Source organism: Haplochromis burtoni, unplaced genomic scaffold, assembly GCF_018398535.1.
Source record: "Haplochromis burtoni strain Fernald_Lab_line unplaced genomic scaffold, NCSU_Asbu1 Contig_368, whole genome shotgun sequence".
Taxonomy (NCBI): domain Eukaryota; kingdom Metazoa; phylum Chordata; class Actinopteri; order Cichliformes; family Cichlidae; genus Haplochromis; species Haplochromis burtoni.
This window is the reverse complement of record NW_024582729.1, coordinates 485,458-499,003: the sequence shown is the minus strand read 5'-3', so window position 1 is coordinate 499,003 and position 13,546 is coordinate 485,458. Positions and strand designations below refer to the sequence as shown.

The 13,546-nt window shown below is 42.0% G+C and overlaps 1 protein-coding gene across 9 annotated transcripts in view; it reads left to right on the top strand.

The window, feature by feature from the left end:
- The first annotated feature begins 728 nt into the window (after positions 1 to 728).
- LOC102304228 (dedicator of cytokinesis protein 9) overlaps positions 729 to 13,546 on the top strand; it is a 63,018-nt gene continuing 50,200 nt past the window's right edge. For 5 of the 9 annotated variants that reach the window (XM_005943377.3, XM_005943381.3, XM_005943378.3 and 2 more), the window contains exon 1: positions 11,556 to 12,134. In XM_005943377.3, the coding sequence (XP_005943439.1) occupies positions 11,973 to 12,134 (162 nt within the window). In that variant the 5' untranslated portion in view covers positions 11,556 to 11,972. Of the gene's footprint in view, positions 1,303 to 11,554; positions 12,135 to 13,546 lie in introns of those variants that run through there. The other 4 variants (XM_014340424.2, XM_005943380.3, XM_005943383.3 and 1 more) reach the window with 3 other exon arrangements.

Here is a 13,546-nt window from a genome sequence, read left to right as displayed (position 1 = left end):
GTAGTTCAAAGGATGACAAATGTCCGACAAACACCGCAGCGACACCTCCTCCTCGACCCGACGTCCGAGGCTGGCTGATGAAGGAGTACCCACTCGGGGAAAGTTCGATGAAGGATGAAAAGTCACCATCGAGCTGCCAGGTTTCAGTTAGAAATAAGAAGTCCAGTTTCTTGGAAAGAATAAAATCGTTCAGCAAGAACGTTTTATTAGTCATTGATCGAGCGTTAATATATAATGTACTATTCCTGCATTTACCTACTTATACTTATAATTTTCCAATTGTCATTTAAGGCATCGTTTGCTATTCAATCATTAGTAATACTTTACTGCCTCTGTGTGGTGAATGAAACATTATAAGTGTTAAAGTACACTGTAATTATTCCAGCAGGTGGCAACGTTAGCCCGTGCCTATGACTAGCCGGTGTGTGGTTTTCCCTCATCTAATCTCAAAAATCAAGTTTTCCTATATATATTTTCCTATATAGTCCTTTTATGAATATATAAAACAAATAACCCTAATTGCAATGGAAAACACTGAAGCTTTTAATATTGGAAAGAGACAGAAAACACTTAAACCTCACATCATCTATACCACGGAAAAACATTAGAACGTTTCCCGTTTCAAGGGTAGTTAATATGGGCCACAGCTCAACTCAAGGGCTCTGATTTCCGAGGCTCCCTTTTCCCTTTAGCTCGTCGTGTTTAATTTTGTAGTTTTACAAATTTCCTTCCTGACTCAAGTCCACAGGCCATATGTATTTCCCACTGGAATCGAACCACCTGACAGCAGCTTTCACTATCGTATGAGGAAACAATTACACTATGGAGTCACAGAACTTGGCCAGATAGGCACATGATGGCTGAAAAAGCTCTGTCCTAATGACTAAAGGAGGCGTGTCTGTTTGCGAAAGGGACCTCAGGGACGAGACGCCGCAGGATTTTGGATGTTGCTCTCTGGTCGCTGTTGACTGGGGACGCAGTCGCCAGGTATCCTGGGCTACACTGTCCGCTAGCGTTAAGTTTACGAAAAGCATGACGACAGAATAAAACTGCACGATTCTGCGCTTAGGCAAGTCGGACATCCCGGAGCGCAGAGTATCTACGTTTTGCAGCGACAGCTTGTAAACAACCTCGCACACCGTGTGCTCGTCGCGGGACCTGTCTGTCTGATGAAAGGTGGGCTATACTATGGCTGCTGCGCCACTGGAGGCGAGGAAGTTTACCCGGGGTCTCAACAAACCGGGAACCGCCGCAGAGCTGAGGCAGAGCGTCTCCGAGGCTGTCAGGACGTCAGTGTTGATGGTAAGAGAAAGGCTCTTACCAAGGCAAGTGAATGAACATATTTGACCCACTGTGTATCATGCAGTGTACCTTTGGAGTAGTTTGCTTCGTTCTTGCTACAGAGGAGAATTTGTTTGGTGCAAAGTTCAGTGCCTTGCTCAAAGGCAGTACTTCTAAAGCATGGCGTGTTTTACTGTATCAAAAACATTATGTTTCTGGTGCATATACTTTACACTCGCCACGACCTACTGTTTTCCCGAAGAGGTTGCCAGGTAACTGAAATATACACCAGCTCTAACGTAATGAAGGCTAAACACACCCATCCATACACATTCTGTCATCTGACCCGCACAGTTTCATCTTTTAACTAGACAATGACCAAACGGCCACACAATGACAAAGGTAACAAAATATGCCTGTCTTATTTACAGTATGAAGGAAGATTATTCTGCACTTGTGTGCTCTGTGGCACATGTAATAGTAAAACATACAAATAAAAAATGTATCATTCTTGACCAGCTCATCAGGATAGTTAAAAATACTGCAGTGGGGTTTTCACATGCAACTATGTCTATGTAAAGAGTGGAAACAAGCAGAAATAAAACAGCTCTGTTTAAGAGTAATGTGATCCACCGGTGCCTGTAAAGCTCACAAATTGTTGCATGACTGTCATGTCATAAATTCTTGTCATCGTCAGACTCAGAAAACAGGGCATCCAACCAAGGACTGTCCAACACATAACCCCTTAAGCCATATAATCTTTTGTTTTTAAAGCACGGATTAGATTAATATTTAAGTCATATTTATTTTTGTCATATTTTAAATGTTAAGCTTCAAAGATATTGGTAGGCTGAGTTTACTACCTTTACCTCCCCCTTGCTTTAATTTATTATATTAAGCTAACTGACTTATCATTTAGACTTCTGTCAAGCCCTTATATCTTGTTTTCTGTTTCTCTCTTTGCAAATTTAAATATTAAATAAAAGTTAAGATGAATAACTACATGCATGTATATATCGTGGCTCAAGAGTTGGGCGTTCGCCTTGTAATTGGAAGGTTGCCGGTTCGAGCCCCGGCTTGGGCAGTCTCGGTCGTTGTGTCCTTGGGCAAGACACTTCACGCGTTGCCTACCGGTGGTGGTCAGAGGGCCCGGTGGCGCCAGTGTCTGGCAGCCTCGCCTCTGTCAGTGCGCCCCAAAGTGGCTGTGGCTACAATGTAGCTTGCCATCACCAGTGTGTGAATGGGTGGATGACTGGATATGTAAAGCGCTTTGGGGTCCTTAGGGACTAGTAAAGCGCTATATAAATACAGGCCATTTATATCTAAATTTAGTAATATCCTTTTACGATTTTTCACAGGTAAAAGTAGGATTAGTGAAAATAGTTAGCAGAAGCCAGGAAAGATATCTTTTCAGTTGTTAATTTAAGTTAAAAACTCTGGTCCAGCAAAAATGAGGTTGGCTGGTGTTGGACTGTGGTTGCTTCGTGGTTTAATCAACAAGGATACAGGATTGAGAAAAACACAGGAAGTGTTTGATAGATGGGCATGGGCTGCTGTACATACAGCTCTTCAACTTACATAAAACAATCCATTATGTAGTGTTAGTCTTCATTTCTGTTATGTCACAGTAGACTATTAATTCTGTCTTAGGCCAGTGTGTGGAGTGGCATAATGGATACTGAATCAAATCTCTGGGTTGTGTTTAATAATGGATGAGATGATGGCTATTTTAAAACTTGCCCTCTTTCTCTTCCGTAATGTGGTGTCACATTAAGCACCCGCGGGGTCATCAATTATGAATACCCGCAGATGCAATAAATCGTCTAAATTCAAGAGTGAGGCCAGTTCTTGGAACAAGTGCTCGTACACACCATTGCAGGCGTGGTTGGCTTTCAGCTATACCTTAGTAAACAAAGTGGAGGCCAAGCAGTAGAGCACTAAGGATAGCCTATGGCATTTTAATAATAATAATAATAACATAATTCTGCCATTTCCCTGCCTTGCCTTTACCCACTTCTTCATACTCATGCCCAGTTAAATTCTGTCTTTGTCTTTTAATATTTTAGGTTCTTTGTTAATGAGCCTGAATAACCTCGTGGCCCCTGTAAATGTGTGAAAGTGAGAGACACTAACCATATAATGTGCATCCTGATACCTTAATATCACCTCCCATTTTCGGTGGAACCGTGGAACCACTTAAGAGTCAATTCCACTCCAGAGGATTTGGTCTGATTAGAGAATTAAAAAACTGGCAGAGATAAGCTGCAGATTTGCAGATGCTTTAGCACTGCTGACCTATATCTGTGACATGATACAGGGGCTGTGATGGTGCCGGCCGTTTGGTTGTCTGCTGGTTTTTGTGGTCCTGAGTTGCTATAACTGATCGCTGAGCCTAGGCCTTTTCAAACCATGTGGTTTCCATGCTTTCTTTATTTAGGCTGCCTCATGCTCTGTGTCATTACCACCCTTACAGTGAAGTAAACACCGTGGTCAGTCTGGTGTAGAGGAGACTGCAGGAGAAACATTATTTCTTTTTTATTCGTTGTAAGAAAACAACAAAAGTCAACATCACTGTAATCTGAAATTCCAACATCATGACATGATTTTGACAACCAAACCAAACCAAACCAGACAGGCCACTGATCCTTTTAATGCCTGCAGGCTCACAAATGAAGAAGCTGCTTCTTATTTGAACGCCACGTCATGTTTTTTGGATTGTCTCTGCATGTTTTTGCCGTGTTTTTATTTCTGCTGCATAGCCTGCAGCTGTAATTTAAGTGAGTGTATAGGAGAGGCTTCAACTTGTTGCAAAATGTTTTGTGTGTTTTGACGTTGCTGTTTTTTTCATTGGCGGTTTTTTTTCCTCAGATTTTGCAGGAAGCATTTATTGCATTTCAACTGAAGAGTCTTTTGCAGAGCTCAACAAATCTTAATTATTCTGTGAACTAATGAAACAAGACTAAGATAATCCCAAATTAAGATTTCTTCTTTGTTTAGCCAGATTTTCCTGCCATCGTGATTGGCAAAGCCATAAAACACATTGTAGAGCTAAACATGATAATTACTCATGAATAGTTTTTGTTAGGTGAGGCTGTGTGCAGGCAGGAATAGGACCCAAGGTGCAGACTCCGGAGACAGAACTTAAACAAAAACAGCTTTAATGCTGAACGCAAACATGGCATAACTGGAAAAAACTCAAAATAAACTTACACCGGTGGACTTGCAAAACACACAGCAAAGTAAACGGTAGATCGCGACACGGACACAGAGAAACACAGGGCTTAAATACACAGAGGGAGCAATCAGGGAATGAGTAACAGGAGGGAAACACAGCTGGGGCAAATCAGAACTGACGAGACCAAAGAAGCGTAAACTGAACACACTGAGATAAGACAGAAACCTTCAAAGTAAAACAGGAAACACATAACACAGACTGAACAAAGACACAGACTCGCACGCGCTGTAACAGAGGGAACAGAGACGTGGGACCAGGGCAGACACAGACACTGACTGGACACGGGGATATAACAACTAAGGATACACAGAGACGCGAACTAGACAAGGGGATGCAGGTGATAGGGGAGACAGAGCAACTAAAGAAGACAGAGACATAAACCATAAGACAGAACTCAAAGAAACCAAAACTAGAAAGTATAAATAATATCATAAACTCAAAAACCCTGGGTCGACGACCCAGGCATCCTAACAGTTTTATCTTTTATATGTGAAATTGTAAATAGTTACACTTTATAAGTATGATATTTCATGTAATTTTATGTATTTGTTGTCTGAACTGGATCGTTATAAATTGTTTGATGTTGTTGTTGTTAAATTTCTTATTTATTGTTTTTGTCTGACCTGCCAGGTCAAGCGTGACACGTAGACTTTTGGCTAACTCTGGCATACTGACACTGATGTTCATTAACATGCACTGTCTCTTTTAAATAAATACTTTCAAATAACCATCATGAAAAAAAAAACCCAGTGGCTATTTCAATCAGCTGTGTAGTCACTTGTGTCTGCAAAAAATGGGCAGTGACCAGAAAATATTTTATCTGACCCAGATGACACAATTGCATATCCAGTTCTGTGAAGCATGTGCAAAAGGTTTTTGATGTGGACAACATTCATGGCCTCTTTGGTTGCTTGAGGATCCTGACATGTGAAAGTTGGACAAAAAGCGATACAATTAGAAAACTTGAAGCCTACTAAGATTGAAACAAAAAACAGCAACAGTATGCTAATTTTAAAGTCTATCCGAACATGTTTGGTTTTTTTTGTTTTTTTTTTAAATAAAAACGTTCTTCTGCAGGGTTCATGTGGACCCTGTTTCACTCTGTCAATACCTGCAGGCACTCAATACCCAAATCACAGTGGAGTGCATTCATTACTTTTAGCCTAAATTTAGGTCCATGATGAAACTTTTGGCCTCTGTGCCTGAGATGAAGAGAGGAAGCACAGTAACACTCAAAGAACAATGGGAACATGATCTGAGCCCTTCACATTTCAATGAGACTGTCCTTGGACCCATAGCTGTACTGGTCATTGGGCATACTGGGAATTTGTCCGGTGGGCCGATGGTAATTTTTCGTTCTTATGTGCTGATTTTTTTTGTTGTTGTGTTTTTTTTCCCGTAACGGTATAAACAATGAAAGGTAGCGGATTGGCCAGATGCTGGCAGATGTGTAAAAATAACTCAATTGTTTGGTGGTGGCTATGGCGGAGCTTCCACAGATTCAATAAAATTAGAAAGGGGTGGAGGCCAGCAGGTGGATGAGGGAAAGGGGAGGCAGCTGCTGCTACTTCAATCAATGATCAGCTGATTGGCTTTTCTGTCACAAGTCCTGTCTGTCTTGTTTGTTTATCGCCCACTTTGCACCAGAAAGAGGAAACCAGTGGCAGCAGCATGTTTAAGCTTGATCAGCTGTTGTTAGAATTGATTTAATATTACTTTCTAGTATCAGCTGATGTTTGCTGGAGCCACAGCTGTAAAAGCTGCTGGTCTTGATATCGGTTTGGATATCTGGGAAACATGAAGATGAAACCAGGAGATGTCCTTACTGAATCATCAGAGCTGAACAGGTGATGGAGAAACAGGTTTACCTTTTAGGTGACATGAATGAGTTGAAGGGAAGTTATGAACTGTTTGAGAGACAAATAACACCAGGATCCTTTTTTACTTAGCTGACATCTGGTAACTGTGTAGGGGCGGCTCTAGCAAAGTTTTGCCAGGAGGGCAGGTAGGGCATTACCAGGGAAAGGGGGCACAAAGAAATACTTTTCTTTCTTATTCTCATTTAAAACGTCTAGCAAATATCAGTTTTCATCTGATGTAAAATGTATAGAAATCCATTATTGTCCATAGTCATTTTTTTTCAGGGTCCCAACATAATTTCTTCAGAAGTAAGTATGTATATGATGCCAGTATTTTCCCACATTTTCTAGATATTGTACCAGTACTGTGTAAAATGCCATCAAAAAGTCAATTACGTTTTATTCTTTCTCACCTGTCTTTCTGTCTCCTTTCACTTTTTAAAGGTTGCCTTGTTAGAAAAAATATTTTGCCCTGCCATGATGTTAATTGATGTGGTAAATAAATAGTTCATGAAAACATCACTAAATCTGTCATTTATTATTTTTAATATTCAGTAATGGTCATGTCTCACCTCTAGTCTTCTCTGTCTTAATGTCAGGTTTCCACCATGTGTTGTAGATAGTTCAGGAGGTTAACTCGACCAAGCAGTCTTTGGGTTTTGGCTAAGTACTGTTTAGAATACCAGAATAGGGAGTGTAGGTTTAAGTTTTAGAGTGATACATATATACCAACAAGACAGTGTACATCACTGTCACAACGATGTTTGTTTTCATTCAAAAGCTTTATGGTCCATCCATCCATCCATCTTCATCCGCTTTATCCGAGGCCGGGTCGCGGGGGCAGCAGCCTAATCAAAGAACTTTATGGTTTTTCCTATAATACCTGGTGGGCCGGTCTGTAGTCAAAATGCCTAGGCTGATTTTTTTGTCCCAGTCCAGTCCAGCCCTGCTTGGACCCCTATAGGGTCCCTCTCCCCATAACCTCAACTAACTTAAAAGTACCTGTGTTTTATTGTTTGTATTCATTTAACAAGAGCCATATCATGGATGGATAATCATATAATATCCTTATTATTTTGTACTGTATTTACCATATTATCTTCCTGATTTTGCCTGTCAGCCTATAGTCTTACCCCATTAAAATGGAAAAATTCCATTCCTCTTTTCATCCTAGATGGTTAAGAGATGCTGTGTGTAATTGAACTGATTAAATCAAATCAAACCACATTAGTGAAACCATTCGTTTGCTTGCTCACACTGGGCGGTGTTACAGTGTTTGGGCAAAGCTTTTAGTGACCATATTAGCTTTTTTGTTGTTTTGTTTTGTTTCATAGAAAGCTTTTTCAGAATATATTCAGGTTAGAAGTGTCTCCTGGCTTTTTCCAGCAAGTTATCGGGGTTGTTGCACTGTTAGTATCAGCCTCTGGGAGGCAGCATTGGTCCATGTCTCCTGGCATTACAGGCTTCAAGTTACTTTAGAATAAAGACTTATTCAAGGATGTGCACATGAGAAAAGCATAATGTTTGCTTTGCTGACTGAGGGCGATTTTCCTATTTTTGTTTTGCAGTCTGCTTTACAACACATGGAAAAAGATCAAAAAATATTTGTATTTATTGAAAGGGAAACTCAAATGAATATATACATGCAGGTTATTGTCCTTACTTCTAAAGGGAACTTTCAAAAGTGAAAACAGAATGCCTGTTGCAAGTGATTTGAGAATTTAGTAGCAAAAATATCCTGCAGAATAGAGAATTAATGTCAACTGTGGAGCTCTGCTGTGCAGGTCTAAAGACCATTCTATCGTTTTTCAGTTCATTATTTTGTTTAGTTTTTGCTCTATAGCTTTATAAAATTTCATGTTCATAGATGTTATTTTCCACCACAGCTGACAGTTTTCAATTCAGTCTGAATGTATTTATATAGCAGGATTATAAAGCAGTGGAACAACGATCCCCTCACTGTGCTTGAAGTAGAAATGAAACAGTAAATGTATAAAGGCTGATTACACCATTGAGGCCGGCTCTCAAAAACTGACATAACTAACATAAACTAATGGAAATCTTACTAATAAGACAACCAATAACTACAATAACTGCTGTTACAGCAGTTATTTATTTAGGGAAAAAAGGGACACTAAAACTAAAAATCAGTTTAAGGGGGTCACATTTGTGCTGCCTCTGGCTGTAACAGTGGGTTGAACCAGCTTTCACCTGACTCAAACAGACTCTTCTCCACATAGCCCTTATTTTTAAAGTGCTTTACAAACACAAACATTATGGCTAACAGGTGGATTTTCTTGTGTCAGTGCAGTTAGCTAAACAACGTATAACCACTTACTGCTTCAGAAAGTAGACAGTATAGCCTTGATTTTAACATAAAAGTTATTGTTGCAGCACAAAAGTGGTCCCCTTAAACAGATTTTTTTAGTTTACTCTCTTTATATTCCCCTGAGTTATTGGTTCTGTTGCTAGTTTAAGTCTATTGACAGTGACCAACCAATCGGTGACGTAAGGTTCCATACTGACAGAAGATGGTGCTAAACACGTTTTTAAAACTTTAAGTACTTATTTCTTAAATCCAGCTTCACAGACAGAGTTACCTCTATGTCAGTTTTTGAGATGAGGCCTCAATGGTATAAATTAGCCTTTACCTTTACTTGAAGGTAGATCATTACCAGGACAACGCTGGCTTGTGAGATCCTAAGATTTCCAAGGTGTACAGTAGACCTAGAAACTCCTTTTGTAGGAATAAAGTTGAGGTTCCAGTAACTGACACTACTATATGAGATTCTCTCAAAAGTCTTAACTGTATGTGTGTATTTTTACAATTATCCTCATGCATACACTAGTTTAATAGAAAAAAAAATGATTGCAGTACACGTGAACTTATTTAAATAACTTCATTCAGTATCTTACTGGATACTGGGCAGAATTCGAACTTGTGACTCCCGCTTCAAAGGTGTGTACTCTTACTACTACACTATCCAGCTGCCATAAATAATTTGTGTCAGAAGTGGGATTCGAACCCATGTCTCCACAGGAGACTGACATCCTGACAATTATGTATATCTCCTATCAGAATCAGATGCGTTACCCATGTGTTACCCATTGTGCTACATCATCCACTTAAAAGTAGGTGAGTATGTCAATCACTGATCAAATATTTATACCAGCAACCACAGAGAAGATGAAGAATATACATTTAAATTGCTGTAAATAAACACACCTGTATATTTTATAGCTTGTTCTATGACGCAGTAGGACAGCGACCAGTAAATAACAGTAAAAGTAATACCAGGCTTGTGTTAGTGACCATGTGACTGCCACACAAGATCAAGGGAAGCTAAGTCATTCCTTTTAAGACTAAATGACATCAAAGATTACTGCATCTGCTGTAATTCCAGTGTCAGTGGGAAAAAGAATATCAAGCGAGAGGGGGAAAGAGGAAGAGTAAAACGTTGTTTGCAGGAGGTGATTTATGTGTGGGTGAGTCTGTGTTGTGACGTTTCGGTGTTGTCAGTGTTTTGTTTTTTGCGTGACTGTCATGTATTTCCTGCTTTACTTTGAAAGTCTGTGTTATCTTAGTGTGTTCAGTTTACGTTTCCTTGTCTCGTCAGGTCTAATTTGCCCCAGCTGTGTTTCCCTCCTGTGGTCCATTCCATAATTGCTCCTTCTATGTATTTAAGCCTTGTGTTTCGGTATGTCATGGTCGCGATCTCCCCCCGTGTTGTAAATAAATAGTTTGTTGTAAATAGCTGTAAATGGATTTGTCAATACTTTCGTTTTGGGATTTTGGTGGAGAGCCTCAGTGTTTTTTTTCTTGCGTGTTTTTTCCTTCTTTTTATTTTCCTGCGTTGCACGCCGGTTGCCTAGGCCGGGGTGTAACATATGGGGGCTCGTCCGGGATCGCCTTTGCTGGGGGGTCCGGGGACCGCCCCAGCCTTTGTCGTCTGCTGGAGGGTCGGTGGGGCCGCTCCAGCCTTCATCAGCTTTGTCTGCCTTCGCTGGAGGGTTCGAGGGACCGCTCCAGGCTTCATCCGCCTTTGCTGGAGGGTCCGGGGGACCGCACCAGCCTTCGTCGTCTGCTGGAGGGTCAGTGGGACCGCTCCAGCCTCCATCAGCTTCGTCTGCCTTCATCCGCCTTCGCTGGGGGGAGGGTCCGTGGGACCGCTCCAGCCTTCATCCGCCTTTGCTGGAGGGTCCGGGGGACCGCACCAGCCTTCGTCGTCTGCTGGAGGGTCCGTGGGACCGCTCCAGCCTCCATCAGCTTCGTCTGCCTTCATCCGCCTTCGCTGGGGGGAGGGTCCGTGGGACCGCCCCAGCCTTTGTCGTCGCTGGAGGGTCCGTGGGACCGCTCCAGCCTTCATCCGCCTTCGCTGGAGGGTCCGAGGGACCGCTCCAGCCTTCATCCGCCTTCGCTGGAGGGTCCGTGGGACCGCTCCAGCCTTCATCCGTCTCCGCTGGAGGGTCCGAGGGACCGCTCCAGCCTTCATCCGCCTTCGCTGGAGGGTCCGTGGGACCGCTCCAGCCTTCATCGGCTTCGTCTGTCTGGATCAAACTTTTCACTTGGGGTTACATGTTTGATTTTTGGGTGGGGGGAAATGTTACGTTTCGGTGTTGTCAGTGTTTTGTTTTTTGCGTGACTGTCATGTATTTCCTGCTTTACTTTGAAAGTCTGTGTTATCTTAGTGTGTTCAGTTTACGTTTCCTTGTCTCGTCAGGTCTAATTTGCCCCAGCTGTGTTTCCCTCCTGTGGTCCATTCCATAATTGCTCCTTCTATGTATTTAAGCCTCGTGTTTCGGTATGTCATGGTCGTGATCTCCCCCCGTGTTGTAAATAAATAGTTTGTTGTAAATAGCTGTGAATGGATTTGTCAATACTTTCGTTTTGAGACACTTTCATTTTGGGATTTTGGTGGAGAGCCTCAGTGTTTTTTTTCTCGCGTGTTTTTTCCTTCTTTTTATTTTCCTGCATTGCACGCCGGTTGCCTAGGCCGTGGTGTAACAGTGTTTGCATTTTTGTTAGTAGTAGTCTGCTTGTACTGTTGACAAAGCATGCAGAGTCAGATAAATGACTAAGCTGCATGACTGTAGGTTGGGGGTGGGGGGCTGCTGAGAGAGCGAGAAGGAGTGGGTGGGGCGGGGTAGTGACAAGAATGAGTGAGATACGAGGTTGACAAAAGGGGGAAAGAGAAAGGGGAGAGAGAGGGAGAAGGAAAGAGCAACTGAGCATCCTCATCCCCCAGCAGAAGGAAGAGGAGGCTGTTAGTCAACGCCCTGCTCTGACTGAAAGAGCAGCTCAGCAGCCTCATGCCGTTCATCCCCACTGATCAGCAAACAGAAGGATGCCACTCAGCAGCCTGACCCTTAGGCTGAGATTTGCTGGATTTGCTTTTCAAAATGGTGAATGTGTTTCAAATGGAATGATTGGGAATCCTTGTAAGCTACAGGGGATCATCTGATACCTGTCAGTTCATCTGCAACAGGACTTTGTGGGAAAGAGGTCAGGTTTGAGAGACAAAGTTGGGGCTGCAGTATTTGTGTGTTGCAAAAATTCAGCTTTTCCTGCATGGTGCCTGTGAGCATCTGGGAGCACCATGGGATGCACCACCAGCGTGGTTCTCTTGGAGGTGCTGCGTTCCATCCTTGAGAGAAATTGTGGCTACATCAAAGGGGAGGTGGAGCTGGTGGTTCTGGAGGAGCAAGTGGAAACATCAAGTCTAAGGGGATCTCAACTGTGGATTCCCACCAGCACACTGGTAACTACCACTAAATATTAGTCTTGTGTTTAGGTATATTTTCCAAGAAGTCAGTAACACAGTCAGCATATTAACCATCATCAAATAAAAAGCAAATTGATAGTTAACTGCACTTAATACTTATTTATAAGTAACTAATAACAACACAATAATTAATGTTTACTAACTGGTTAATAACTGGCCAGTAAATAAGTGCAGTGTAGTCTGGTGAAAAATGTTTGATCTGCTGAATTTTAAGTTTGCTCACTTACAAAGAAATAAACAGTCTATTTTTTATGATAGTTTCATTTTATTGGACAGGAACAGAATATCAACCAAAACCCTGAAAAAAAAAAACTCACATTACCAAAGAGCTCTCAAAGGATGTCAGGGACAAGATTATAGACAAGCACAAGGCTGGAATTCTGGAATTTGGCTACAAGACCATCAGAAAAAAAGTGTGATGAAAAGAACACAGCTGTTGGTGCAATTATTTGAAAATGGGAATGGAATCAAAATAGCCATCATTTGATGATCATGAGAAAGGTGGTGCATTAGCCCAAAACTATAACATTACTAAGTACTAAGGATTAAGGACGACATCACTGCATTGAGAGGCCAGTGGATGCGGCCATTTACTGTGAAATCTTGGGCGAGAACTTCCGTTCCTCAACTAGGACACTGAAGATGGGTCATTGATGTGTCGTCCAGCATGATAATGACCCAAAACATACCACCAATGCAGTCTTTCTATAACAGAAGTCAAATATTCTCCAGAAAGTTCTTCCCGTATGTGTTGCAGAGGTTCCCATAAATGTGTGGCACTTGTAGGTTGCTTTGCTTTCACTCTTCTGTCCAGTTCATTCCAAACCATCTCGATGGGGTTTAAGTCTGGAGACTGTTTTTAAGCTTACCATCTTGTTCTTTTTTCCTGAGGTAATTCTGGCATAGCTCAGACTTATGTTTTGGGTTATTATTTTGCTGTAGGATGAACCCCTGACCAACTAAGCGCATACCAGAGGGACCACCATTGCGTGGTGCTGCAGAATGCTGTGGTAGCCAGGCTCTCCAGTGTATCCTTTGAAAACCACGGATCTTCATGTGATCACCCCAGCTAGTTGCAGGAGCATTGACTGAATACTTCTGTCCTTGGGACTTGGATAAAGCTGGGGTAGCCTACATACTGAGCATAGCTTAACCGCCCCGAAGTTGGTGTTAGCCTAACTTCAAGTCAGCAGACAACAGAACTATCTAGTTCCACTTGGCAGAGATGTTTTAAGAGGGCAAGAACTGACAGATGACTGTGATGACAGAGGTGTATATGTGCAGGCAGGTCCCAGGTGTCATTGCAGATCCATCCATCCATCCATCCATCCATCCATCCATCCATCCATCCATCCATCCATCCATCCATCCATCCATCCATCCATCCA